Below are 25,941 nucleotides of genomic sequence, written 5' to 3' on the forward strand. Positions count from 1 at the left end.
CATATGCCAAGGGAAAAGCCCTGTAAGTGAGTCCAGCGCACCTGTTCCCTCGTCTCTCGAGCTTGTGATATTGGCAATGAATACGCGGAGTCGGAGCTCTCGTTATCGCTTGTCTTTCTACGCCATACCCTCACCGTGGTCGCAGCAGTTCGACGTAACACTCGCTCTGAGAATAGCTATCGCCGGCATTGTGCCTTGTCAGTTCCGATGTTCAACAGACTCGTACGTATTCATATGCCCGTATGACTGCCATCCGGAGATAACCTTGCGGACAGCAACAACAGGACGATCGTCGTTCTTTGTATAGAAGTCAGGATCAAACAATGTGCGCCCGAGTCCGTGCGTCACCGCGATCCATCCGAGCGTGAATCTTATGTCACGGCTTTCCTGCTAGCACATCGGCAGCAACGTGTCTGTACCTAATAATACTGTGTGAGTATTCCGCTATGAGGAGACGACCCTGTCCTGACGCTCATATCGTAGCCAGCACTCGGAGAACGTTCAGGTTGTACCGCGAGAAGCGCGGCCCACCCGCGCATCTGGACCCGACAGCTCAACCATTGGCCGCGCATAGTTTGTCTGACTTGTAAAAAGGCATGTTGATCACTTTTTCAACTGCGCTCTCTCAACGAAGGCCCATTGATATCCTACGACAAGAGTGTTACGCGCCGCGGACATGGGACCGGAACAAGGGCTGCCTATAGACAGTGTCTTCTCACAGCACTTGCGTAGACATCACTCGGGCACATTCAACGCCATGCGCTCGCTAAGTCCGACTTAATTGGCGAAGGGCGAATGCGAGATTGCCCCCGATCTACTACTGCGCGTCTTCCTCGGATCGAGAGTCGACGCACACTCTGCCTCCGAATCGATGACGCATGCAGTATGGAGAAGGAATAGGACAGTGTGCGCTCCCCCGACATTCGTTATGACACGGGAGCATTTTGAGCCAACTTGCACGGCCGTGGGCGGCGGACTCCGAGTCGTCTTGAAATAATTGAGTAAGAGCAGTGAGTTGCATATTTTATTGTCGCGAACTTGTTGATGACGAACGACCGTCTGATTCATGCCTCGTTTAGTCCTTGCAACAATGTCTCCACATTCCGGGGCCTCCGGGGCTTCCGGCAAGATATGCCGGGGCTAAAACAACCTTCCGATGGCATGGTATCGGTGAGACATAACGGGACAGTTCTCCTCGCAAAACATACGCGCACCCTCGTTCGGCGTGAACCTCCCAGGGTCGCAATACCGGCTGGCCCATCAGGGATGCTATACGCGCTGTGCGCGCGCCAACCAGCTCAGGCCCAGAGCTGGCAGCCGATTTATGGCCGTGACTCGTACCGCCAGTCTCTGGGTCCCACTGGTTTCAACTCTATCGAGGCTACGTTCTTTGCCTCTTCCCTCACGACGTCTTTCTAGGACGTCCGACAAGACTCCGTACAACCCTACGTGGATCTTCGCGCGGGCAGCAGCCGTCCATTCTCCACCGTGCTCTCAGGCACCGGCTCCTCGTCCGCATCCGAAGTTCGGCAACACGCTAGCCCTGCGCGGGGATTTTTGCTCTTCGCACTGCTGTATCAGCGACTGAGTCCGACGCACCTCAGCCTTCTTCTGCTTCTGATCTCCGGCACGTTTGCGTCAGCACTCCCACATGGGTCGACGCCAGGGTTGGACCTAGGGACCTAGGAATGGCTGTGGATGATCGCTCTGCGCAGCGACCCCGCACTCATTTGCGATCGTCCCCGCCAATCCCCCCGCACGGGGCGGTGCTGTAGGCAAGTCCCCTCGCTGATCCCCCGCACGCAGATCCGGATCCTGCAGACCTAAGTTCGCCGGGGACATGATCCCCATCGACCAGTCGTAGCTTCGTCAGGAGCATGACTCTCGGGTGGAAGGAGTAGTTCCCCGGACAAGTGAGTAACCGTGTAGACAGGGCCAATGCTTATTATTCGGAAGATTGTGCACGGCAGCACGACAACCGTGCCTTCACGATTCACGATCAAGCCTCACTAGGACGAACGGCCTTCCCCCTGATACCCCGCACGGGCAGCCGGTTTGCGCAGCGCACATCAGCCTACTATTCTCCGCTGCCCCGAGCAGGTGAAGGTGCGGTCTTGCACGGAAGGGTCCGAGGCAGGGCCGTCCCATCGTTTCTCTTTCGTTGATGGGTATGCTGACTATGTGGTGGCTCGTCGCGGGAGCTCAATCAGCATGCTGCCACTGTCTGCTTCTCTTCAGTGCCGCGGCGACAATCGCTCACTCTTACTCATTGTCAGATAGGTGATCATCGATGGTGAGCTTGCAGGAGGTGCCGGAAATGAACGCGTGAAGGATGCACCGATTGCGGGCGTGTCCTCGACTCGGATGCCTCTTGTCCAAGATCATCGTCGCCCGCCGAGGTATACCCCGCCGTTCGAATCCGTGCCAAGACTCAGCAGTGGGGATCATTGACCTTCGAGGGACATTACCGCAAGGTCGGGTCAGAAACATACGCATCTCGGTTGACTGCTGATCCGGTATAAGCAAGATCCAGAGTGATCACTATCCTAGCGATCAGCGCAACTACGCCAAAGGCGGACTGCGCGCACGACGCGATCTTATTCTGATAGACGCGGTCAACCAAGCTCGGTCGGTGTTGACAGCATGTTGAGCTTAGGTTGACCATCATGGTACGCAGAGACGTAACTCAGAAGACATCCTTGTTATTGATCGGTATAAAGATCAGACGGCAGTCGCACCGCATATTGAATTAGGCCATAATAGCCTCCAAGTTGACTTATGCACAACTTGTCAATGGGGAACGAGCAGTCCTACCTTCCCCGACGAGTGCATTTCCATGGACGGCGGCGGGGTCAGTACGGCAGCTCTGATGCGGAGGCAATGCGGACGCGCACGGGAAATCCGTCACCACGAATTAGCTCCGAATCGGCGGTGGACTTGACGACAGAGACGCCGTGCTGGCCGCGCGGAGTAGTGAAGGTGCGCTTTCCGGTGCTGAGCCCGTTGACAGAAGGTTGGACGCTGACCGGTACATACCCCACACTGGCACAGGCGCGGCATCAGTGATCGTTCCTGCCCCGCATTGGAAGCCAAAGAGTCAAACGCCACCGATCCAAACGAATCCGAGGCCACTCGGCCTCCCAGTATGGCAAGGGACAGTCCACCCTCTACACCGCGCAGCCGCATGTACCGAGCAGCAAGCCCGCTCGGACCATCCTGGCAGGGTGCCGCAGTCGCACTCCGGGAGACGCAGTGCATGTACCAGCCCGTGCCGGCGAATCACAAGTTTCGCAGTCTCACGAAGCCACCGACGTCACCTATCTCATTTCAGCTGCGCATCTGTAAGTAGGCTCAAAGCAGGCTCGACCATCTCGTCCTATCCCATCCATCCGGATCTTACGACACAGCCCGACTTCGCGCGCCCCACCCCCCGCGAACAGGCAAGGTCGAGCAATCATCTCCGGGGTACATGCATAATCGATGATGCAACCTCTGGGGCTCCCTGATCCCCACGTCTTCATCTTCCTCGGAAGCGAGTGCTTCGATACTCAGTGAACACTAGAAATGACGTCGGCGAGGACTGGCAGCAGCTGGCAGCGCAGCTTCGACCCACGGCCACAGCTGAGATCTCCCCGCGAACGGACGGAACTCGCACAAGCCTATCGTCACTGGCACGTCGACGCCCATGTCATCGCCGTGCCTGTGCATCCTGTCCGGACACATGCGGGGCTGATGCAACTAAGCAAGTAGCCCAGGAAGACCGGACCCTCGCACCGAACGCGCGCCAAAGTCATACTCGAACGGACGGGCAGAGCGTGCAACACTGCAAACGCACATCAACCCGGTGTCGGCTGGGCCTCCAAAGTGGTCGGCATCCCTTCTCCACTGCAGGCGCGATGCCGCGGACGGACAGAGGCCATCCCCGGAGTCTGGATTCACATACAGGTCGGTCGACGGCCGACCGAACGACTCGGACAAACGCGCTCCGCTTCAAGCTTCGACATTCACTCCCGTCGTGCAACGTCCGTCCCGCACCCCAGAGTCCGACCGGCATCCCACTCGCTCGCACCCGGGGTGCACCCAAACCACACCGTCGAAGGTCCACAAGCGATATGAAAGGTTCGAATTTGACTTCGGCAGAGGCGCGCGTTCCGAGCTGTAATCCCAGTCCAAGTAAGTACTTACGGCGAGGCGGCTGGGAGCATGGAGCACTGCGGCCGCGCTCAACCTTCCGGTGCACGGTGCCATAAGAATCGTGGCGTCCCGAGGAATGTATCGCAGAGTGAGGCGCGCGCTGCTTTTGTTGTGGGGAGTTGGACGGCTACGTTGGGGTCCCGGCAGGCCGCCCGGCCAGTGCTGTGGGCGGAGGGCACAGAGCTGTGAGGATATGTCGTGGGTCGCGTCGCACTGTACTTGCAAAGGAAGCATATTTAGTCAGACGCGCACGACAATCGGGTCCGCTGAGTCTGCGACCTCGTCAAATCCATGCTATGAGCGTGTCCAAGAGCGGACCGAGTGCCCAGCTACGAATCTCATCCTCCTTGGCTAAGGGACCGGACGCATGCGCACCTCGCCCGCCCTCCGTCCACGGTCCACCCGCGATCGTACCGGGCCATCCCACGTCCGACCCGCACAAACCACACCTCAGGCTCGCGGCGCGCGCGCTCCGCAACGCCAGGCCCAGGGCGTTTGCCAGTGGCCACGAACGTTAGAGTCACAGCAAGCCATCCGCATTTCACATTTGACACAGACACGAACGCCCTCCCCACACTCGACATAAACACGCGGATTGCGCATCACCATTGGGGTTCGACGCTGTCACAGTAGACTCGGGCGCGCGCAGTAGCATTATGCACGCTGTAACTCCGGGAGACGACGCCCGCCCACCCGCGCGTCCTCCGTTCCCCGTCTATGTGTGATCCGTGATCCGGACGGGAGGAGCCTAGCACTGTCAGTGACGGTTGGGATGAGCAGACTCGGAGGCCACCCCGCGTCGGACGGCGACGTGCCGGCCGAGTCGAGTCAAGCAGGGTGTGGCCGCGGGTCGAGACTCGGGGGGTAAGTTTGGAACGGGCGAGCGAAGAGCGAGACGTGTTTGCATGCACCAGAGAAGAAAGAGCACACAGCGTGCCGGGCCCCCAGCACCGAAGCTGCAAGCAATCCTGGTCCACCCACGCCGCAACCGCCCACCCAGCGCCTCCGCGTTGGTTCTGCGCGCACGACAAGCCCAAAGCCCTTCGCGAAGCCAGAGGGCGCCAAACGAGCAGGAGCCTGGGGACGCACGAATTCGAATGGTCGGACGGTTGGCAGGTCCCCACGGAGTTGGCGGTGCTTCCCCCAGGCTCAAGCTCGAGCTCCCCGTCGCGCGGCTCCACATCGATCGTTCTTCGAGTGATTGCGATGTCGAAGGGACCCCGTCCGGGGGTCGCGCTGTGCAGTAGGTGTGGTGGGAGCTCCTGGGGTGCGTCAGTGTTAGCGTTGTCTCTGCCGGCCGCCGTCATCAGCGTCGGTTCATTTCTGTATCGGATCGTACCCTGCGCGCCATTTGCCGTCCCGAGTAGACTGAAGTCGTGTCTTGTGTGAGACGATGCACCGTCACAAGAGCCCGCAATTGGAGGCGGAGTTGGGCGAAGGCTTACTGGCCATCGACGACCCGACGCGGCGAGCGCACCAGCAAGCAACATCCATCGACTGACTCCCCACCCCAGCCAGAGCGAGACGACGACAGCGAGTGCATACCACGATAGAGTTCCACCACAGCCAAGTAAGTACTTGGCGCCAGGCGCCAGAAGCCTCACAAACGCCCCCGGGAGCCCGGCCCGGGCGCGCGAGCCAATCACAGCGGGCGCGTTTATCCCACCGCACTCGCGAGCGCCGGCGAAGACGATAGGCTCGCGCGCGACTTCATCGAATCTGGGGCGATGACGGGCTGTGGTGATGAGATAGCGGGGGATCTGGAGGGAAGGCAGGGTTGGATGTGTGGCTTCGAGTGCGCCGGTGGCACTAGAGGGGACTGGGAGCCTCGAGGAGCGGAAGAGAGTGCGGACTTTGTTGGGGGCAGAGGACGCGGGAGGAGGAGGACGTCGAGGCGGCGGGCGTTGAGTGACGTGGAGACTGCGGGTGCCCCTGGGGACGGAGCCTACCGCACTTGCTTAGGGGCGGGGATCGAGATTGCGAGGGCGGGGGTCGTGATGGCTGCAATAATTGCGTCGATCGGGCGATCGGGGGTGCGTCTGCGCCGGGCCTTGCTCATGCGAGATGACGGGGCGGGGACCTGGGAGGGGGCCAGGAGCGACGGGGACCCGGGGCGTGCAGTTTAGGGACAGACAGATAGGGAGGGTGAGTCAGACTGGATGATGGACAAGGATAGCTTGCGCACGAAGGCAGGACGAGGGGAGGACTTCGACGCACCGGCGACCGCTGGGCGACCGTCGAGCTATCTGAGGGCGAAGTCCGGGCAGTCGCACGTTGAGCTGGTGCCTACTATGACGGGGTGCTTCCGCGCGTGTGAGGCTGATAGCGCGATCGCACCGCTGCGTGGGTACTGCTGCCGAGCTGATCCCTGCCGTCGCGGACGATGGGAGGGCGACGGGCAGTCGCTGTCGCTCGCCCGCCAAGGTCCAAGGACCCGGACTCGCACTTTACGTCAGCCGGCGGGCGTGAGAGTTGAGCCGGCCGAGCGCGTTGACGCCTCCGTTTCTGGCCCCGGCCGGCGAGGCGGGCGGGCGGGCACGGCGCTGGGCTGGGCCGGGCGGCGGTGGCGGGCAGGCGGCGGTGGCGGGCGGGGCGAGGGAGACGGGGAATGCGGGGGATCAGACGGCGGGGAGCCGGGGATGCGGGGAATATTTGGGGGTGTTTGTGTTTGTGTGTGTTGTGGGGGCCGAGGGGCGGACGCGGGGTGATATAAGCAGGCCGGCCGCTTCTCGATTCGCTTTCACGCTCGCTGCCCCGCACACCAGGCAGCAGAGATGTCCTCCGCCTTCTTCCCCTCCTACAAGCCCCAGGTCCTCTCCCGCCAGGAGGGCTTCCACCTCCCGTCCCCCGCCCCCTCCCACAACCCCCCGTCCCCCCCGTCCAGCAATGGCACCCCTAGCAACGCAGCCGCCAACTTCGACCCCAACAACCTCTTCCTCCCACCCTTCCTCTCCATCCCCGACCCCTTCCGCAAGTTCCCCGCCTCCGCAGACACCGCCGCCGGCATGGACTTCACCGACGAGCTCGCCAGCCTCATCAACAGCGAGCACCAGTCCAGCGAGCGCTCCACCCAGAACGGCGCGTCCCACAACGGCAATCCGTACGAGGAGTACCGTCCGCCCACACACAACATCTTCGACATCTCCGCCCCGACATCCCACCATCACCACTCCGCGCACTCCCACTCCCAGTCGTTCCACCCGCAGTCGCCCTTCTCCCTCGGCTCCTCCAACAACCCCAACGGCAACAACAACCAGCAGCAGCAAGCCCCCGAGTTCGCCCACGGCAACTTCAACAGCACCCTCCCCGCCCTCGGCTCCTCCATGCGCTACGAGCCGCCACCCGCGCCACACTCGCCCTTCTCGCTCTCGCACTCGCAACACAGCCAGGGGCTCGCCCACCCGCTCGGCACGCCCGGCGCCGAGCCCTCCTCCGTCTCCTCCTTCTCCTCGCACCTCTCCTCGCTCTCCTTCTCCACCGCGGGCAACACCCCCGGCCAGGGCGACCTCCTCGGCCACCCCGGCGGGCAGCGCCAGACACCCTCGCCCGTGTCCGTCGCGTCGCCCACCGAGTTCTCGCGCTCGCGCTCGCGCAGCACGACCCGCCAGTCCCAGTCCGCGCAGCAGCAGGGCGAGCCGCCCTCGACGAACGGCGGGCCCGCGCGCCGCACGCGCGCGAAGCGCGGCAGCGTCAGCTCCGTGAGCCCGCCCCCGCTGCACCGCGGCCACACGCAGCCGCTCATCATCCCCGGCAACAACATCGGCGGCATGGGCGGCGTGAACGGCATGAACGGCCGCGGCCCCGCGAGCCCGCTCGGCCTCCACGGGAGCGGCTGGTTCGTCCCCGGCGGGCAGGGCGAGTTCAGCCTGCCCACGCCGGACAGCGTCCACGGTGAGTAGCACCCCTCCTCCTGCGGCGTTAAGTGCGGCAAGCTGATCGGTGGCGTCCAGGCGGCTTCTCCGCGTTCACCGGGGCGTCGTCCCTCCCGGCGAACGGGCTGGGTGTCTCGCCGAAGGACGTGTCCTCCGCCGCAGGCGCGCTCGGCAAGTCGCTGAACCTCCCGGGCCTCGCGGGCGCGGGGGGCGAGAGTCCGCCGGGCGCGGACCTCGCGACGAAGCAGGCACTCATCGCGAGCGAGAAGCGGAGGCGGCGGCGGGAGAGCCACAACGCGGTCGAGCGGCGCAGGCGGGACAACATCAACGAGAAGATCAGCGAGCTGGCGACGTTGATACCGGAGTGTTTGCTGGACCCGAATGGTGCGTCCGTTTCTGGTGGCTGGTGCGCGGACGAGTGATTGACGGTTATTTTTGTTTTCGGGTAATTGGGCAACCCCCTTGGGCCGGATAATGCAGCGACGATGACGATGCCTGCGTCGCTCTCGGCGTCGTCAGACGATTTGCTCTTCGGTGGCGCTCCCGGTCCGTCGGCGTCCGCTGCTGCTGTTAACGGCGCCAACCTCGACGCAGCCGGAGCGAAGAAGGAAGAGAAGGACGGGAGCGCGGAGCGTGATGATAAGGACGGGCAGGATGGTAATGCGGCGGCGGTCAAGGCGAATAAGGGCATGATCCTGAAGAAGAGCGTCGAATATATTCGGTGAGTATTTTTCTGTTTATGCATTCACGCCGCAAGTCTGCGTGTATGCGTGGATTTCCGTGCTCTGGCAGTTGCTTTTGTGCGGGCAAGGCCGATCTATTGCCATCGGATGACGCGATTCGAGCGATTTGCGTGCTGTAGCATTAAATTCGCGCACCGAAAGAGAGCGATGCTGATTGCTATTTTCCCCCGCATACAGGTACCTCCAGCAGCTCGTCTCCGCGCAGGCCTCACGCAACCGCGAACTCGAACAGCAACTGCAATCATTCCGCTCGTCGTCTGTGCCGTCCTCGGACCTGGACGACGGCGCGCTCGTGCTGCACGAGGAGGTCGCAGAGGACTTCACGCTCTTCGGCTCGCCCTCGCCCGCGGCGCACTCGGCCCCGGCCCACCGGCATGCGAACGGGAAGCGGAAGAAGTTCTCGCGCGGGGAGCTTGCGAGCGTGGAGGAGATGGACATGGACGACGACGCGGACGTGGACATGCAGGACGGGGACGGGGAGGAGACCGAGAAGAGCAGCCCGAGCGCGATGGGCGAGGAGGAGGACGAAGGAGAGGGGGAAAGAGAGGAGGAGCTGCGGGGGAGGAAGGGGCGGGACGGGCGTCCAGCGGGCTTGAAGGAGAGGGTGAAGCTCGAGGAGAACGGCGAGATGGAGACGTCATGACGCCCGGGGCGGAGACGAAAAAGACGCAAAATCTTCTGAAAATGTCTGGCCCCGGTGTCTGACCGTCTCGTCCATGTGTTTCCCGCCTGTCCCGCCTCTCGCTGACGATATGCTCTTTTCATGCTCGGTGAAGATCACGACTACGACCTGCCACGGCTCCGTTTACGCTCCCTCGATCCGCTCGTTCGCCGGCACTGGACGTGCAGCTTGGTCGCGCGTTCTTCCGACGTCTCCAGCACGCTCGTTCACGCCCTCGTTACGCCCCACCGCTCCTCGCATGGTCGCTTGCTCCATATCCATCCTCCATCTCCGCTTACCGCCGCCTCTCACATCCGCGGCTGGTTGTATTTTTGCTCTGCTCTTGATTTAGTTATGCCGTGGCAGTGCCGCCGACGTGCCTCGCAAAAGAATGTACGTCGCCCGCCCGCTCGCGTACTCATCATCCACGATCTTGCCGTCTCGTCCCCGTTTACCGCCCACTAGGTGCTTAATCGTGTGCTTTCCGTGTCATTATTCCCCTGCGAGTTTCCTCTGAACACCCTTCCCTCCCCACGTTCGCGCTTCCCCGTCTATCTCACCTATCTTCTCTACTCTCATCGTTGTCGAAGTCGTGCATTGTAAGATAGTTTTGTGCTGGTCCCGTCTGCTCGTTGGCTTGCTCCGGATCCGCGTTACGGCTCAGAATCACGTATAGGGTGTGTGTGAACTCTGCACTTGTACACTATACTCATTGGCATCCACTTGCATGGTATGGCATCCGTTCGAGTCTCATGGCATACAGTTCGTGATCCGGGATTCTCGTCCCCCTCGCCGCACGCAGCCGCTTCGGTAGTCAGACAAATCCGTTTACCCCCTTCCCTCTCCGCCGCGCCGTCATCACTACTGTAATATCGCCTTACAAAGTACGCGACCGGGATACGCACTGTATGTATAGCTTACGAAGTCTCGTAGTCCTCGTAATCGTAATTGGGCGCACGACCTTGCCCTCGATCCGTGCGTTTGTTCTCATGCGGGCCAAATCCGTCCCTCGTCCATCAGCCCATCGAGCTATCGGTGGAGCGATCGAATGGTTGAGCCGGCGTTGCGGGGCTAATGTAGCTCAACCTACCACACTCGCAGCGACGTACGCAGGGGGAACAGGGGCCGCGACCGCGAAGAGCATGCGCAGTGCGGGGCGGGCTAGTGGCCGGCCGCGGCGCGCAGCGCTTGGCACGCCTCTTGCTCTTCACAGACGTCGGCGCACGCAGCTTCCCCAGGCTACCCCGCGATCGATGGCGATAAGTAGGGCGATCAAAACAAGGTAATGCGGGGTGCGTGCGGGGAACCAGGGACGGCCGGGAGCAGCGCGGTTCTCCCAGCCCAGAAGCACCCGGGGGCCGGGCCCTGGCGGTGGGCGATTGCAATTGGGCGGGCGGTGAGGACTCAGCGCAGGCCAGAAGGACGCACGCAGGGCTCCAGTGGATGCGTGCTTACGTCCGTTCGCACAGGACGCCCCCGGAAGCAGGAGCTTAGCTCAGCCGCGCAGCGTCGTGGCAGCGGTGAAGGGGAGGCATGGGGACTCTAGCTGACAGCAGGGGCAGGAGGGAGGGCTCGACTGGACGATCTCCGACGTATCTGTGCGGATAGGGTTGGATGGGATGCAAGTGGATGGGATTGGACTGGGCCGCGCTTGTGTCAGACTCGAGAGTAAGGAGGCAGTAAGTGGACAAGCACCGTCGTCATCACTGGTGCCTATTGTTTTGCCCGGACTCGGCGGGTGCGACGCCCCCGCGGGTGCGTGCCTACAATGACAGTATGTGACAGTGCGCTGATGGGCCATGACATGGACGGTTATTGGCCGCGATACGAGCTCTCCTGAGCACCATCCGCCCTGTACGCTTTCCGGGCCTCGCGGACGGGCAAGAAGGATGGCCCCGTACGTCAGCGAAGACGGCATAACCTTCCCCGCATCGCGTGGCCGCTGAGGGACGCGGGAGAGTTGCTGCAGCGGCCGGAGACACTTGCCGTGCGCTCTGGACTGTGTATGCTGTGAAGAAGTGGGGCTACGGGCGTTTCGTACACACGGACTTTCTTCGGCAGCGGTTGGGTTTGGGGGCAGGGGTACCAACTTTTGGCTGCATATGCTTGGCACCGAGCCTATGACGGAGGTGGGCAGTAAGCACTCTTACTTGTACGGAGGGCGATGTGATTGCTGGTGTAGTATAGGCTTGGTGCGCGGAGGGTAGAGGGCGAAGGCTGGAGGAACTCCGAGGGAGGACTTGGAAGAGACTGCGCGGACGAGTTCAAGCCGCTGTGGTCGCCCCAAGGGGCAGGAGTGGACCAATCGTTCGACCCCTCTATGTCAGCACGTTGCTGTTCTTGTACGCCGGAGATTCAAACCCTGGGACGAGACCGGTAGAGTAGCCGGCTGGACAGTGTCCGGTCACTGTACATGGCAATGTGCTGAGCTTGCTCGGGGGACTTGAGGTCCCCAGCATCCATCGACCTTGTCGGGGGAAGGGCGCTGCATGGACCAGGGCGGGATCACTAATAGACGACCCAAGCTGCCGCGGTAGCGAACTCGGCCGCCGCATTCAGCGCGCCTTAGATTCGACCGGAGGGATCAATCACCATAAACGGGCGCAGCTCTCGGAGCCGCGATGCTCGCGCGCCCCTCGCACACACGCCAACAGCGAATAAGGATCAATCAGATAACTGTCGGCGAGGATGGAGGAGGAGGCGATCGCGCCGCGATAGGAGTCCTGGTGTGTGAGCGTTGGCAGTGAACGCCGGACGGCGTATGGATGTCGCTGGTCGCTGACACAGAGGAAGCCTCGGTGCTGTCCCCGCGGAGATGGAGAAGGGCTACTTACACTGTACAGTGTACATTGGGTGGCAGCAAGACGCTGGAAGGGGATGCGCGGACCGCGGCGTACGTATTTTTGACGAAACCATCAAGGCACCTGCGGTCGCCTCCTTGCCTAAGTGCGCGAGAAGAAGTCATACGCGTCGCTCCAAGCTCTCGCGGTTAACGAGAAGTGTCGAGGAAGCTGTGGTTGCGCGAATGGGCGAGGTATTTGAGTCTGTAGTCAGTCAAGAGTGCGACTATTACGGTGCCGTTCGTAACACGCACCGATCGTTAAAAGAATGTGTTCGGGACGTCGCTTCGATCTGGAGTCTTTCGAGAGAGAGCAGGAATATTGGAACGGCTGCGTCGGAGAGCCGTTCTGTTTCCACACCTCGATGGCTCATAAGATCCAAGACCCTGACCTGCTCTGTGTCTTACGACATTGCGAAGATGAACCTGTTCACCACAGAGCCGGTCAGTGGTAGAACCTCACCAAGATACATTGATGAGGAGACCTGGCTGCTCCAGACGTATCAAACGTACCCGCTGCCACGGCGAAGCTGGTCTTTCGCCGGTTTGAGGAACGAGCAGATGTCGTACGAGACTCTGCGCACAAGAATTGACGGTGTGTCATTCATTACCTCACGTAGAGATAGCGGACACGATTCCAGTTCTGTTGGAATTGTCTGCCCAAATGGATATTGATCGATAGTGCTGTAATTTACCGTTATACGGACCTACGAGATGTTCGTTAGGGTAGGTATGCCACGAACATGAGAACATACACAGAAGAGGCAGATGTTAGAGAACTCACCAAGAACCCACTGTACTTGACGGCGAATCATAGCTGGATCGACGGATACGGAAGGCGCCTTGCCCGGTAAGGGAAGAACTTCACCGTCATGAAGGCATATTTCGCATCCATGGCCTTCGTTGGCTTCTCCTTATCGATCTCTATGACCTTGTTGAGGCCCGTTATCAGTGAAAGGGCTTGCCTGAGCTGTGTCATCCAGCTCTATAAACGGATGTGCCTCAAAGACGGCTGCCGCACAGGTGAGTTGCGCAGGGATGAACCTGGATGTCCCGGCACCCAAATTGAAACCCTTCTGATAACAAGGGTTAGCGACAGACAAGGCCAAATAATCAGACGCACTCGGTAAGATTCCTCGAATGTTAGCATCGATGTAGCTACTAGCGGGCACATCTCCCGTCGCTGGCATCTGTGCGGCGACAGTCACGGACTCACGGTTGCACTCGGAGGCCGGACAGTGTTTCTGTGCATGGTCATAAGCCGCCGACGCAGACGTTCCAAACTTATTCTTGGTACATTGAGCGAAAGCCTTGATTGACGATGAAAATCGAAGGAATGGGTGGAAATGACCATGGGGCAGTGGCTGAAATTTGAAGAGGCATTCAGAACGCGACCATGTTCGGTCTCGTGACCGTGACGTGCTTGTACCGTATTTGTCTCACGCGTACTGGCCTTTGCGCATGCGCGCTGGCATGCTACCGTACCTTGTACAGACATCGCTCACCGGCTCCCCACTTTCATGGAACTGCCTTTCCACCCAGGCCGGAATATGATGAGCTATGGCCCAATATTGTCAATACGCTCATGACGAAACAGAAAGACCGAATTCTCACCACTCACGCGGCGACCGTTCAAGCCTTTGGGAGACACACGAACTTGGGCGTAGACGCAACGCTGAAATGCTGATCTTCGACATGTCTCAGCAAAGGATGACTGGGTTCGCTACAGCATGGCACCCTTCGGCGCATGAATCCCGGGATCGATGTCTTTGCAGCGTCACCATGCACCTACTGAGGGCAGCGTTGGACACATGCTCCGAGTCGGGAGGCGGTACGTCTTCGGCAACCCTATTTGAACGTGATTCTAAATGTCGTTCAGTATGTTTGTCCCAGAAGGAACTGCAGTATACTGTCCGAGGACCGACATACGTCTATCACCGCGACCCGCGCTGCTTCTCTCCCGGCCCCGATTACGTCTGATGATGAGAGAAGAGCACAATTGATCATTGACGGCATGAACACCACGCGCCGCTGCATAGCTGCAATCTTCAAGGGACCTCCACTGGCACCTTGGATAATGCAAGGTATCAGCTGCTACAGGAACAAAGCAAGACTGACATCAAAAGGCCAATGGCTGCGGCCAGGAACAATGGGTAGGTCCACGCTGGAATGCTTCCTTTATGCTGCTCGAGCTCTATATAAGGCGCCGTATGTCTGCGGATAGATCCTCGTCATTGACTCTATTCGCAGAAAGGTCCGTCTCTTTAACGCAAGAATCTCCATGATTGCTGAACACAAGACGTAGGTATCGGCATGGCGATCGGAGTCGGGGACTCCCCCTCTAGCAAACGGGTAATGAAAAGACCGCGTACGGACGATGTACGCGGGAGGGATGGACACTTCGTTCCAACAAAGGATCGCAATATCTGGTTCGATGGCGGCACCGTCGTACTCGTGGCAGATAATATCGCTTTCCGACTGCACAAAGGGCTGCTGAGCGAATTCTCAGCGTATTTCGGGCGACTGTTCGACGAACCACAACCTGCGGCGCCCACGGAGGGATTTGATGGGGCCCAAGTTGTTCGCCTCACAGACAAGGCAGAAGATATAGCCCGCCTACTGCGGTTGGCGATACATGGCTCAAAGTGAGTGCTCATCTTCGTCCTCCCCAGTGTTCTTATTGACTGAAACACCCCATCAGGCGCTTACAAGCCAGTGAGCGGGTTGACTTTCCTCTCGTGGCATCATGGATCCGAATGGGGCATAAATATGAAAGGCAAGACATCTGCGCAAAGGCGATGGAGCGACTAGTGTCGTTCTTCAGCGATAATCTCAAAGAATGGCTAGTGGCTCACGCAAGCTATGGGACCCCTCTCATATCTGTCATGCCAGAGGAAGCTGTCGGCGCGGTCAATCTAGCACGCCTGACAGGGACTCTGACCATTCTCCCATCAGCACTCTACATGTGCTGCCAACTCTCTTCGAAGGATCTCCTGCGTGGCGTGACCCTCTCCGATGGCACCATCGAGAAGCTGAACGAGGGCGATGTCGAGCGTTGCTTCGACGCGCGCGAGGAGGTTATGCGCCAGAACATCAACTCTATGTTACGACTCTGGCAACCCGATACTGCTCGCGCGTGCAGTACCCCAACGTTTTGTAAGCACGCACTTGAAGTCCAGGCCGAGGCCGTACGACTAGTGGAGAGCGGGACATTCCGCGGCTATGATCTGTTCTCGACGTTCGTGGATCCACTAAAGGAGGCCCCTCAGCTTTGTGCGAGTTGTGATGAGATGATCCGCGGGCGCGCGAACACTACGATGCGGAAGCACTGGGCACTGCTGCCAGCGATGCTCAACCTCAAAATCCCGGGGTGGGTGGGGTCCGAAGGCGAGGGCAACAGGACGGTGTCCGGCGATGACGTCCTGGAGAAGGGCGAGCACGAGCCGCAACATACCGTCGACGTGCCGCCGGAGCACGACTCGGACGACACAGGCGAAGATGCTACTGAAGAAGATACCATTGATGGCGAGGATGACGACAGTGACGAGGGTACGGTCAACCTGGAGGATGCTGAGGGGACGGAAGCAACCTTGGACGTGAATGATGATTCCGACGACGAAACTGGCGAGTACGCCACTCCGCGTCGGTATGTCACGAATGGAGACGAGGACGAGACGGGGTATATCGGTTCCGACGACTTTTTGTTTGGCGCATTTTATCCTACCGCATGATGATCGCCGCGGACCCGGAGCAAGGTATTGAGCCTACTTGTGTCATTCAATGCTGTATGATTAGCCATATTGTATGCCGACCATGTACTATGAATCCCGTGTATGACACTTACCCATGGCCTCGTCGCTGCGCAATGACTCAGTTTATCACAGGGGTTTTGAACCGAGCGAATGAGGATAACACACGGCCCAAATCTATTGAATACGACGCCGAATACGCACGCTATACTCTGAAGTTGAATATCGTCGGTAGGTCTTCCCAAACTCGGTACTGCGCCGCATTCTCCCTCTCCTTGACAGTCTCCATACAACACCTGCACAGGATCTCCGCCCAATCATCTAGATCCATACAACGGAATGCATCACGGTCTTCGGAATCCGCACACACGTCACGGTAAGTTCTATGGATCGACTTGAGGGCCCCTCGACACTGAGACATGTAGCATTCCATTGACCCGCATGGCTCGGAAGCCTCCTCACGCACATCGTCGGTCGCCCTTTGCATACCCTTGATACCCACAATGGCCCGTGCGATGTCTTCGTCGGAGTCCGTCGGTCCGTCACTGGCACGGTCAGTCTGAGGGCCCGGGTAGTCTATAGCCTGGCACAGGAGGTAGAACGCGGGGCGTAAGAGTGCTGTGTCCCCGGTGAGCCGTGCGATTCGGATGACTTGAAGAGAGTCCATAGAGTCGTGCTGCAGAAGGGGGGAGACAGGCGGATCGTTCAGCACTTTGATGAACTGATCCATGTCATCTGGGTAGTATGCCTTCAGGCGGGTCATGGCATCGTCCAACACGCTCTTGACCTGGTACTTGTGTGCAAGGCGGATAAGTGAGTCGACAACTTTGAACTTGACGGTCTTGTGTGGTCTGAAGCACCTGGTCCGTGGACGATAGATGAGTCAACAGATGCGAGGCACGGAGGTGCGGCGTACTCGTTATTGAAGTAGAGAGCGAGTAACAAGTGCCGCATGTCGTCTGCGGAATCTGTGACTTCCACGGACGGGATGTCACAGGAGCTTCCCTTGTCCGTGGGTTGCGGTATGGATAGCATGTCGCGGAATAGCTCGGAATGGATGGAGAGAACGCTGCGGTGGACGCGAAAGGCAATCCCGCCCGCAACGATGTCGATGTTTCCGTCGTGGAACCACGCTTCCTTGTCTTTGACTAGGCCTGTTTTCGTATCCTCTTGAGGATCGCTGTCGACACGTGGGCGTTTCAACGGTGTCGACATTGCTGTAACTTAGTTCGACTCGGCACTATTGTTCGTTGATGTTAGCGCGTTCAAGTCACGGTCACAGTAGCAGCGGGTGGCGCTATACTAGTAGCATGTAGTATGCACCGGCACGTACATAGTAAGAGTGAGTTCAATTGCCTTACCCGGGTGCGTGGCAGCCGGAGAATGATTAATGAGATCTGAGACTTCAAGCTTCAAGCTTCAAGCTTCAGAGCTTCAGCTTTAGTAGGACGGAAGATGCTGATTGTTGGGTGCATAACGCGGGCACGTGATCGTACAGGCTGAGCCGACCTACATATTCATCATCCGAATTCTTCTCGTTCTCGTTTGTGACGCGGTCTGTACAACCGGAACTCCCTTTCCTCAGAAAGATCGTGTTTAGAGTATGTTTAAGACATACTGGAAGCAGCCGCAATGTTAATACACAGTTCAACGGGCTACACCGGTACAAATAGAGTTCATACGACAACCTTCACGCGACTGTTAGAAGTCGACAGACGGTCGTCACGGTGATTCATGCTGCAGATGCCAGTATCACTATGTTTGAATAGTAGTAGAAGGCTCTCCAGCCCAAACGCATGTGCACTTGTCGTTACACAGATTGTTCCGGATGCACGGCCTCGAAAGGGCGGCCCACTTGCTGGTGACATCATGGATATCAGCATTGTTGTCAAAGCGAGAAAGAACTTACTAAAACATACCTGGTACTACTCCTTCAGATCGAAAACTCTTGGGAGCGTGCTCCATACGGTCTGTTCTGCATGGTCCAGCCTGTATTTGACGACTGTTCCGCAAGACCCACACAGCACCTCACTCCAGTAGGGCATGTCCCCGACTTCGAAAGGGTTGCACCACCGGTGCGGGGAAGCCGACGGTGCTAAGTCCAACTCACCCAACATATTGTCGAAAGCTTGGTCGCATGAGTCTTCTCGATCACAATCGACCGACCGACCCTTTCCCCGCATTTCATGCAGTACAAACGATCGTGCACTTGTCAGGTAAGCCTTGCCTGCCATGCACCGCCCGATGTCCTCGTCCGGGAGGCGATGCGAATTCGAGAACGTTCCGTCGGGTTGCTTTCCGAGCAGGAAGCTCGGCGAAAGCTGGCAGCAGCGGTAGAATGCTGCTGGTAGTAGCGATATGTCTCCAACGAGCCGTGCGAGCTTGACGACCTCCATGCAATCGGGTTCGGCATGAATCAAGGCAGTGTTCGCAGCTTGTCGATCGAAAACCTTCTTGAAGTCGTCCAGGTCCGACGGGTAAAATCCTTTGATGCGACCCATTGCGTCGTCCAGTACACTCTGGATCTGATATTTGTGTGCCAGGCGGACGAGGCAGCTAGCCACGCCAAAGATTGCTGGTTTCTGCGACCTGAAGTCTCTGTGTAAGAACAGTTGAGCTCAATCCTACCCAGTCATGTATGCATCAAGGATAAGCCGCGTACTCATTGCGATAGTAGAGAACGAGGAGCAAGTGCCGCATCTCGTCAGCGGCGTCTGTGACTTCTACGATCGGCACGTCATGGCCATGACCCGTGCTTTCCGGTTGAGGGATCGACAACATGTCTTGAAAGACCTCGGAGTGAGCGGAGAGCACGCCGCGATGTACGCGAAAAGCGGTCCTCTCCGCTATAACGTCGATGTTGCCGTCGGCAAAATATACTTCTTTGTCTGGAGTAAAGCCCTGACTTGTTTCGATGGGCTGCCCAACATGGTCTTTGTTGTCAGTGCGCGGGCGTTTTCGATTCCTTGCGTTCGACATGGGGGGTAGTCCGATACAGTACGATTTCCCGCCTCGCGCGGCCTGTAGTACGGGGTGTTCTGGGTTAGCGGATAAGGTATGGGCCGCAAGTTTGACATGGCACACCTACGACCTTGAAGATCGACCAGACTGCAATTAAGATGTAGTCTGCTTCAAAATGACTGCCCTACACCGGGACAGCCTGTTAGCGGAGTTACATAAGCGACTTGATCTCCGAAACGCGTGCACGAATCTCGACGCGCTCGACGCGTCGCGTCGCCTGTGTTCGCCCTACCCTTACTTCCGCCCAAATCCTATGTACAGTACCCTTGCTCTAATATAATGCAAGGCCCTGATACACAAGGGCCGTCATCACCCTCTTTTACATCGTTCAGCTCCCCTGACGGCATCGCGTTCTGCCGCAACATCGCATCGAAGAGCTTGCCGTGGGACCCGCACGACTACCAACTCGAAGGGGCTTGCAAAGCCTTGGACGGCATTGACGTCTTCGCGATTACGCCTACAGGATCTGGTAAGACGGGCTTTCTGCTTGTCTACATCCTCGTGGCTCAGGCGATCGCAAATGACCCGGCGCTGTGCCCGGGAGCCTTACGGACGCGCTTCAAAGCGGACCCATGTATGCTTGTTGTTTGCCCTACGAAAGCACTGGAGCATGACATGGTGAGTCTTCTATAATTTTATCTAGTCTGTGTCTCACTCTCTTACCCTAGGAACCGAAGTTCCAGGCCGCAGGCCTCAGTACCCTAGTAATCAATGCGAACACCACGAAGGCGGCAGCCGCAGTGCGGCGCGATGGCAACCTCTGGAAGGTTGGTCGTTCCAAGAAGGCGGTGATTCTGCTGTCGCCAGAACAGCTTGCCACGCCTGGATTCTTCTCGCTCATCAATGACCCGTCCTTTGCAGCGCGCATCATGGCGCTCAATGTCGACGAGGCCCACCTTCTGGATAGCTGGGGAGCCCAATTCCGACCACTCTTTCGGGAGATCGGAAACGTTCGCGCTCGGCTGCCAGGTAACCCTATTCTCATCGCGTTGACCGCTACAATCTGCCCGGGTCCGCAGACAAAGACCGTCATGGAGTTCCTTGGGATGCGGCAGTGCCACGTCATCCGCCGCTCGAACGCGCGGTACGACGTTCGCTGGATCTTCCGGACGACGGACGCTGGACCCACTTCACGAGAGTTCCCTGAACTCGACTGGGTGCTCGAGGGCGACCGGCGCGTCATCATCTTCTGCGAGACCATATCGTTTGCTCACCGCATATTATCATATCTACGGCGGAAGGCGAAACATTTACCTGGCTACAAGGACCGTGTCCGCGTCTTCACCTGAATATCTAGCGAGTCATACGTCAGCAAGACGCTCGAGTAGTACTGTGGTCATAAAGTGAGTCAGTTAATTATTCTGAGCAGTGACTCGTGAGCTGACACATACATGCGATGTAGATGAACTTGAACTATAGTACAGAGGTGACTCTGGGAACGGATGGCTTGGGACGGCCCATGGTGCCTGAGCGGCGGGATGGTAGTCGTATGGTCTCTGGTTTGCCGGGAACTGGTTCGGAAATGGAGGTGTGTTTGGTGCATATTCGGGCTGCATGGCCAGCAAAGAGCTTCCGGGGCTATGTGTAGGTCAGGAATGAGATATATTCATGTTGCGCCCAAGCAGTATGACGGATACGGTTCATTAGTTTAGGTATCATCCAATATATCGTGATAGATCTCATTCCAGCCACCCGCCGATCTGCCGTTGCCACCCGCCGAGCCGGCGTAGCCGTCGGCATTGCACGGCCATCACAGAATGCGTAGCAAAGGGCCTGTCCCGGTGTTGGGGGCGCGTTTTGAAGCAGACCCTTAGAAGACCGTCCTCTCCCTCACTCAAAGAGGTCTTCTTTAGGGTCTGCGTCCTCTCCCTCACTCAAAGAGGTCTTCTTTAGGGTCTGCCTACGGGAGACAAATTAAGATGCAGCGAGTTGTGTGAGATGTTGCACGGCTTTTTTGTCTTCCGAGTCGTGCACGACGTAGTCTCCCGTAGGCAGCCCACTAGGACGACCTTTCTGAGGGGAGGAGGGCGGTCGTCTTGCACGACGTGTCACGACGCCGCCGACGCGTCGCCAGCAAGCACGTGGGCGCTCAAGCACTCAAGCGCTCAAAGTACTTACTCAAATCCTGTCAGTGCTGAGGCCACGCTTCGAGCCGACTACTAGTACTAGTATCTAAGTGGGCTGATATTATCTTACACACAGCAATACAACATGGGGAACTACGAAATGCGAAAGGTATATAACAACGCATGCTCCCATACAAACGGACTACAAAGGGATCGAAAGAGGGAACAGCGCATCACGAAGACCCGGAAGTGTGGTTAGTAGCCTCGTCTGGTTTTGGGGGGGAAGGTGTAATTTCGGGCGGCGGGGCATCCGACTCAAGTTGATTTTCTTCAGCAGCTTTCTTCGTGGTGTCCGAAGCTGGAGGAGAGACAACAGGATCGGGATTGCTTAGCTCTTTGCGCTGTTGCGGCTCGTCCCGCTGCCCAGCAAATCGCTCCAACCACTGCCGTCGTCTGACGCTTTGTGTCTTTGCCTTGTCACGCGCAGTAGAAACGTCCTCGGAGCCGACGACGCGCCACAGATAGTCTTCCGTGTGCGACACGAAGAAGAACCGGTACGTTCGCACGCAGACCTTGATCTCCAGTCCGCCATGCGCAATGACTTCGGGCACGTCACCCGTCGTAGCAGTTGGGAATCGCGATCTAGAAGCAAACAAGTTTATCAACATGAGATGCCATTTGGCTACCCAGGACATGACTCACTTGCGGAGGAACGGTCGCTTGGAACCTGCACGGGACGATACACCTTGTGTCCGTTCGTCCTGAGGGTACCATTGAGCAGTGTTATATGCTGCTTCGAACCATCTCACTCACTGATACGAATGATTGGACATATGTCTGCCACCGTCCTGTGAGCGCTTCCGAGTCGACAAACCTTGAGTCGTCTTTGCCAAAGAGTTGGACAGTCACAGTCTTGCTCTCGGGCAGCTGTAACGCGCGCGTCAACGACAACATACAACACATGTACCATGACTTACCCAGTCTATTCGGAAGATGTTCTCGTCGGGCCCAACCACCCTTTCCGTGTTCCGTCGGGCATTGATCTGGTCTTGCGTCGTGGGCGAGACAAGCTCCCGATCCCGACGAAGGAATTCGAAGAGTTCTTGGCTCTTTGTATCACTCAACACGTTTTGGACCTGTACGAAGGGTTGGTATAGCTATGCCGATCCTGGGAATAATGACCTTACCTGTTTGATGATGGCTCCAACCACTCGGTCGACGGTGAACATCTTGTACGCATTCTGTTGACATCGATTAGGGAGGGAACGAGTATGTTCCTGAAAACTATGGATATACACACCTGTGGACCGAACATCCATCGCATCTGATCCTCAAAGACGGCCTGCTCGAGCTGGTTGTCGAAGAGCTTCTCACAAGACTCAAGCATCAGCGTGTAAAAATGGCGAGCATTCGCCGCGTGCTCGGGTAGACTGCCCAAATCGGTGGTGGCTTGACCGGGCCTTGTCACAGTCTTGGGGTCATCCGCAATCTTGGCGGCAAGGTCCCGGTAGTATAGCAGCCTAGAGCATAGAAGCTGCGAAAGGGTCAACAAGAGGTCCGGGCAGGAAAAGGCCAAGCCTACCTCGAGCAGGCGGAAGAAGACGTAGAACGTAGTATTCGTGAAGAAGCTATACCGTCGTCTCACAGGCTTCTCCCCAGTCGGACTGCTTGGCCCAGCAGTAGCCACAGCACCATTGCTCACTGAATCACTGTCCGGGGAAATTTCCTCGCTATCAACCTGCATGGTGTCGGAGGCCGCGGGCGACGCAAATCGTGACACAGATGGAGAACCGGTGCCCTGCGCGCGTGTCCGCCTGCTCGACTTCGCCTGCTCGCTCTTCAATAGCTTCTTCCGGAGGTCGCCGCCGGACGCGGCGCCGTTCGCCTTCCGTTTGCCAAGGCGCGCAGTCGCTAACGGGTCTGAGTCGTCCGTGGTGCTGTCCACCTCCATGTCGGTTTCGTTCGTCTCGTGCGGCACGAACGCGGCATTGAATTGCGCGGTCTCGAGAACGAAGAAGGTCGGGACGAAGGCCCTGAGGAATGTCTCAATCTTCTTCCGATCTGCGGCATTGATCTGACCTGACGTGCGGTCCAAAAATGACAGCGTGAGCTTCAGCGCATCTTGGAGGACAGGGATGTCCTCAATCACAAACTCGAGCTGATGCCGTGGGCGCGTCCGCGCGAATAGCGGATCGATCAGCGCTGCACGCTTCGCCATCTGCTCGTCCCGCGCAGCTTCGATCTGGCTCACGAACGCCTTGGTCGTAATCGCCTTCTTATCCGTCGTCTTGAACGTGATGCCCTGGTAGTCGAGCGACTTGTAGTAGTTGCGCGCGTCCACCTCGCGCCAGATCTTGTTCCACTCGCGCTGCGCCCGCCGCCACTCCTCATGCTTCACCTTCAGGCGGGAAAGCACGACGGGGATCGCGAACGCAGGCACATCCTGCATTGCTTGATAGACTTCGATACCCGCCTCGCGGCCGTAAATCTTCTTGAGCACGCGCAAGTGCACGCTCTTGCCCGCACCGCCGAGGTTCGGCTTAAGCTTGAAACCGTTGCGTTCCTCGGGGCTGAGCTGCGCGATTTTGTTGTTCAGCGGCTCGAGCATGACAATCGTCCGGCTGATCGCCTCGATGTAAAAGTCGTACTCGTGCCGCTCCTCCTCGCTCCGGAGCAGCGCCTCCTCGTACACATTCTTCCGGTGTGTTGAGAAGCCCGTGTCCTCGCTCGCGAACGTCGGCTGCGAAATCCACTCGTCGTTCAGCACGGACTTGCACATCTCGTCACGGCCTGAGCACGTCACGTTGACCTCCTGGAGTCCCATAAGCCTCCAATTGGGGTGGCTTGCGGAAAGCACTCACATTCTGAGGGAGCTTCCTGTAGCTACCGTATCGGATGTTCAGCTGGTTACGGCTGGGCCTCTCCAGTGCCACCATCGGGCGTGTCCATACATCGTCCGCGACAGCAACTCGGTCGCGCATCTCGTCCCACCCAAGGATCTCCATAAACTGCGCCATGAGCTCCCCGTCTCCGAGGAAGGACCTGCCCTCCCGAACAAGACGTGCAGTGTCGATGATATCCTGAGTGAACAAGTTGACTAGCTTCAGGAACTCGTTGTACGCCTCGCGGTTGTCGAGAGCGCGCTTGACGCGGTCGAAGAACTGCGTCTCATCCGCTGGACTCAGTGGTTGAGGCGCCGGTGGTGCGACTGCTACGGGCGGTGCACCCTGCATCGACGGCCCAGGTTGTGCATGATGGGCGTGTGGCTGAGGGGCATGGGCCTGAGCTGGGCGACGTGGGGAGGATGGACCCGCTGCAACTCGCTGTGAGACCGCCGGAGAGGGAGCATCGCTGCCATGTGCCTGTGACGGGCGCGATCTCTTGGTCTACTTCGTACTCAGTCGACGATTGTATTCTGTACGGCTCTCATACCTTGCTCGCGACTGACTTCGTACCGCTATCTTTCTCCTTCTCTTTCTCCTTCTTGTCATCCTTGTCCCGCTCCGCTACCTTCCGCTTCCTCTTCGGAGGCGCAGATGCCACAGATGCCGCAGAGCCCTCGCCCTTCTTCCTCGACTTCGACTCACCTGCGGGCGTCCCTGCCTTCCGGCTCTCCTGCAGCTCAGCCAGCTTCGCGAGCTCGATCTCCCTCGTCTGCCTGTCCGGCAAGAACTCGACGAAGTCCTTCATGAGGCTCGGCGCGTCCGCGAACAGCTTACCCAGCCGCTGCACGACCTCGCCCTGTGCGTACCCCGCGGACAGGGACGCCACCGCCCAGTGCTCCAGTTCGCGGAGTTCATGGCTGAGCATGCCGCTGCCCGACTTGGGGTTCAGGATCTCGAGAAACCGCCGGTACTTGTCCGGCTCGTTCGCATACCGCGTCTTCACACGCTGGACGTATGCGAGCGCAGGCTCCAGGTTGACGTCGGGGAGGGGCGGGGGCGCTGGGGCGTGTTCAGGCTCGAGTGGCACATTGGGGCGGGTGCTACCGATCCCGAACGAGAATGCGCCATTGGTGGTCTGCGTCGTGATGCCGGCAGGGGTGGTCACCGTAATCGAGTTGGGATTCTGTGCGTCCGTCGTGCAGTCAATACGGTAGCCGGAGGGAAGGAAGGTATTGAATCCTTGAATGAGTGTTGGGTGACCGTGGAACAGGTTCGACACTCGCTCGATGACCCCTGGTGTGTCGATTCTGTTGAGAATGACAAGTCAGCAAATGTATGCGATGTCGATGTCGTAGAGAGCCTCGTGCCACTGGCCGCGACCTGACCGAGAACTGTCGCAAACCAGGCCATCCTGCGCGACAGAGTAGGAAGGCGTATACAAAAGAGATAGGAGACTCACATTTGACTTTTGAAATCCTTCATAATGTCCAAGAACCGGTTGTACACCTCCGGCTTATCCTGGAACTTCATCTTGACGGAGTCTAGATATGTCAGTGCGTCCGTGACGTTCAGCGGGCGTTCCGTAGCCATATTCAAAGGTGCGTCAGACATGTTCTGCTGAGCCAAGGGAGGCTCCGCTGGTGCATCGCGAGTGTGCGGTCTGGGTGGCACGGCTGGGTCGGGGTTTTGCTGGGTTGGCCCCTCCGCCTTGGCTGGGGGAAGCGAGGCCGCGTCAGAGGTAGACGCTGCAGTCTTCTGGTCGTCCACGCTAGCGTGATCGTCATCTTCCGACATCGCGAGGGAGGGAGGACAAGACCGCGACCCGACGGAGCAGACTCGGACACTTCAAGGCGCTGTAAGTTGCGGCGTACGGTCGCGCTTCAGCCCACACGTGATTTTGGGCTGTTGTAG

At 58.5% G+C, this 25,941-nt stretch overlaps 6 protein-coding genes across 6 annotated transcripts; 2 read left to right on the forward strand and 4 right to left on the reverse strand.

Moving 5' to 3' along the window:
* Nucleotides 1–4,612: 4,612 nt before the first annotated feature.
* On the reverse strand, nt 4,613–6,019 carry C8Q71DRAFT_120086 (uncharacterized protein). Its single transcript, XM_047916386.1, has one exon. The coding sequence runs from the start codon at nt 5,682–5,684 to the stop codon at nt 4,797–4,799; it is 888 nt and encodes a 295-aa protein (XP_047777877.1). The 5' UTR covers nt 5,685–6,019; the 3' UTR covers nt 4,613–4,796.
* Nucleotides 6,020–6,968: 949 nt separating this feature from the next.
* C8Q71DRAFT_797579 (HLH-domain-containing protein) lies at nt 6,969–9,452 on the forward strand (the record flags this gene model as incomplete). The annotated part of the gene is made up of 4 exons (XM_047925754.1): nt 6,969–8,085; nt 8,145–8,450; nt 8,547–8,787; nt 8,987–9,452. 4 exons carry the CDS (start codon nt 6,969–6,971, stop codon nt 9,450–9,452), a joined length of 2,130 nt encoding a protein of 709 aa, XP_047777878.1.
* Nucleotides 9,453–14,664: 5,212 nt separating this feature from the next.
* On the forward strand, nt 14,665–15,479 carry C8Q71DRAFT_710409 (uncharacterized protein; the record flags this gene model as incomplete). Its single annotated transcript, XM_047920740.1, has 2 exons — nt 14,665–14,954; nt 15,011–15,479. Coding segments are annotated over 2 exons (759 nt in total), but the record flags the coding sequence as incomplete, so codon positions are not given.
* A 733-nt stretch (nt 15,480–16,212) lies between these two features.
* C8Q71DRAFT_120368 (uncharacterized protein) lies at nt 16,213–17,502 on the reverse strand. The gene is made up of 2 exons (XM_047916387.1): nt 16,975–17,502; nt 16,213–16,918 (listed from the first exon to the last, which is right to left on the reverse strand). Exons 1-2 carry the CDS (start codon nt 17,271–17,273, stop codon nt 16,264–16,266), a joined length of 954 nt encoding a protein of 317 aa, XP_047777880.1. The 5' UTR covers nt 17,274–17,502; the 3' UTR covers nt 16,213–16,263.
* A 24-nt stretch (nt 17,503–17,526) lies between these two features.
* Nucleotides 17,527–19,194, reverse strand: C8Q71DRAFT_765924 (uncharacterized protein). Its single transcript, XM_047924163.1, has 4 exons — nt 19,143–19,194; nt 18,721–19,079; nt 17,978–18,656; nt 17,527–17,916 (listed from the first exon to the last, which is right to left on the reverse strand). Exons 2-3 carry the CDS (start codon nt 19,035–19,037, stop codon nt 17,984–17,986), a joined length of 990 nt encoding a protein of 329 aa, XP_047777881.1. The 5' UTR covers nt 19,038–19,079; nt 19,143–19,194; the 3' UTR covers nt 17,527–17,916; nt 17,978–17,983.
* Nucleotides 19,195–21,218: 2,024 nt separating this feature from the next.
* C8Q71DRAFT_765927 (uncharacterized protein) lies at nt 21,219–25,888 on the reverse strand. Its single transcript, XM_047924164.1, has 10 exons — nt 25,490–25,888; nt 24,578–25,337; nt 24,007–24,531; nt 22,728–23,957; nt 22,446–22,679; nt 22,333–22,386; nt 22,123–22,281; nt 21,959–22,072; nt 21,848–21,906; nt 21,219–21,787 (listed from the first exon to the last, which is right to left on the reverse strand). The coding sequence occupies exons 1-10, from the start codon at nt 25,822–25,824 to the stop codon at nt 21,379–21,381; spliced, it is 3,879 nt and encodes a 1,292-aa protein (XP_047777882.1). The 5' UTR covers nt 25,825–25,888; the 3' UTR covers nt 21,219–21,378.
* Between the last annotated feature and the right edge of the window lie 53 nt (nt 25,889–25,941).

The sequence above is a fragment of the Rhodofomes roseus genome (assembly GCF_022264815.1).
Source record: "Rhodofomes roseus strain CIRM-BRFM 1785 chromosome Unknown C8Q71scaffold_13, whole genome shotgun sequence".
Lineage (NCBI taxonomy): Eukaryota > Fungi > Basidiomycota > Agaricomycetes > Polyporales > Fomitopsidaceae > Rhodofomes > Rhodofomes roseus.

Excerpts from the sequence above, each read along its gene's own strand:
- C8Q71DRAFT_120086 (XM_047916386.1), bottom strand. The coding sequence starts at position 5,684 with ATGTTGCTTGCTGGTGCGCTCGCCGCGTCGGGTCGTCGATGGCCAGTA.
- C8Q71DRAFT_120368 (XM_047916387.1), bottom strand. The coding sequence starts at position 17,273 with ATGTCGACACCGTTGAAACGCCCACGTGTCGACAGCGATCCTCAAGAG. Across the intron at positions 16,919-16,974 it reads GCTCTCTACTTCAATAACGA|GTGCTTCAGACCACACAAGA; the intron begins GTACGCCGCACC and ends TCCACGGACCAG.
- C8Q71DRAFT_765924 (XM_047924163.1), bottom strand. The coding sequence starts at position 19,037 with ATGTCGAACGCAAGGAATCGAAAACGCCCGCGCACTGACAACAAAGAC. Across the intron at positions 18,657-18,720 it reads GTTCTCTACTATCGCAATGA|AGACTTCAGGTCGCAGAAAC; the intron begins GTACGCGGCTTA and ends GTTCTTACACAG.
- C8Q71DRAFT_765927 (XM_047924164.1), bottom strand. The coding sequence starts at position 25,824 with ATGTCGGAAGATGACGATCACGCTAGCGTGGACGACCAGAAGACTGCA. Across the intron at positions 25,338-25,489 it reads AAGGATTTCAAAAGTCAAAT|AATCGACACACCAGGGGTCA; the intron begins GTGAGTCTCCTA and ends CATTCTCAACAG. Across the intron at positions 23,958-24,006 it reads ACAGGAAGCTCCCTCAGAAT|GAGGTCAACGTGACGTGCTC; the intron begins GTGAGTGCTTTC and ends ATGGGACTCCAG.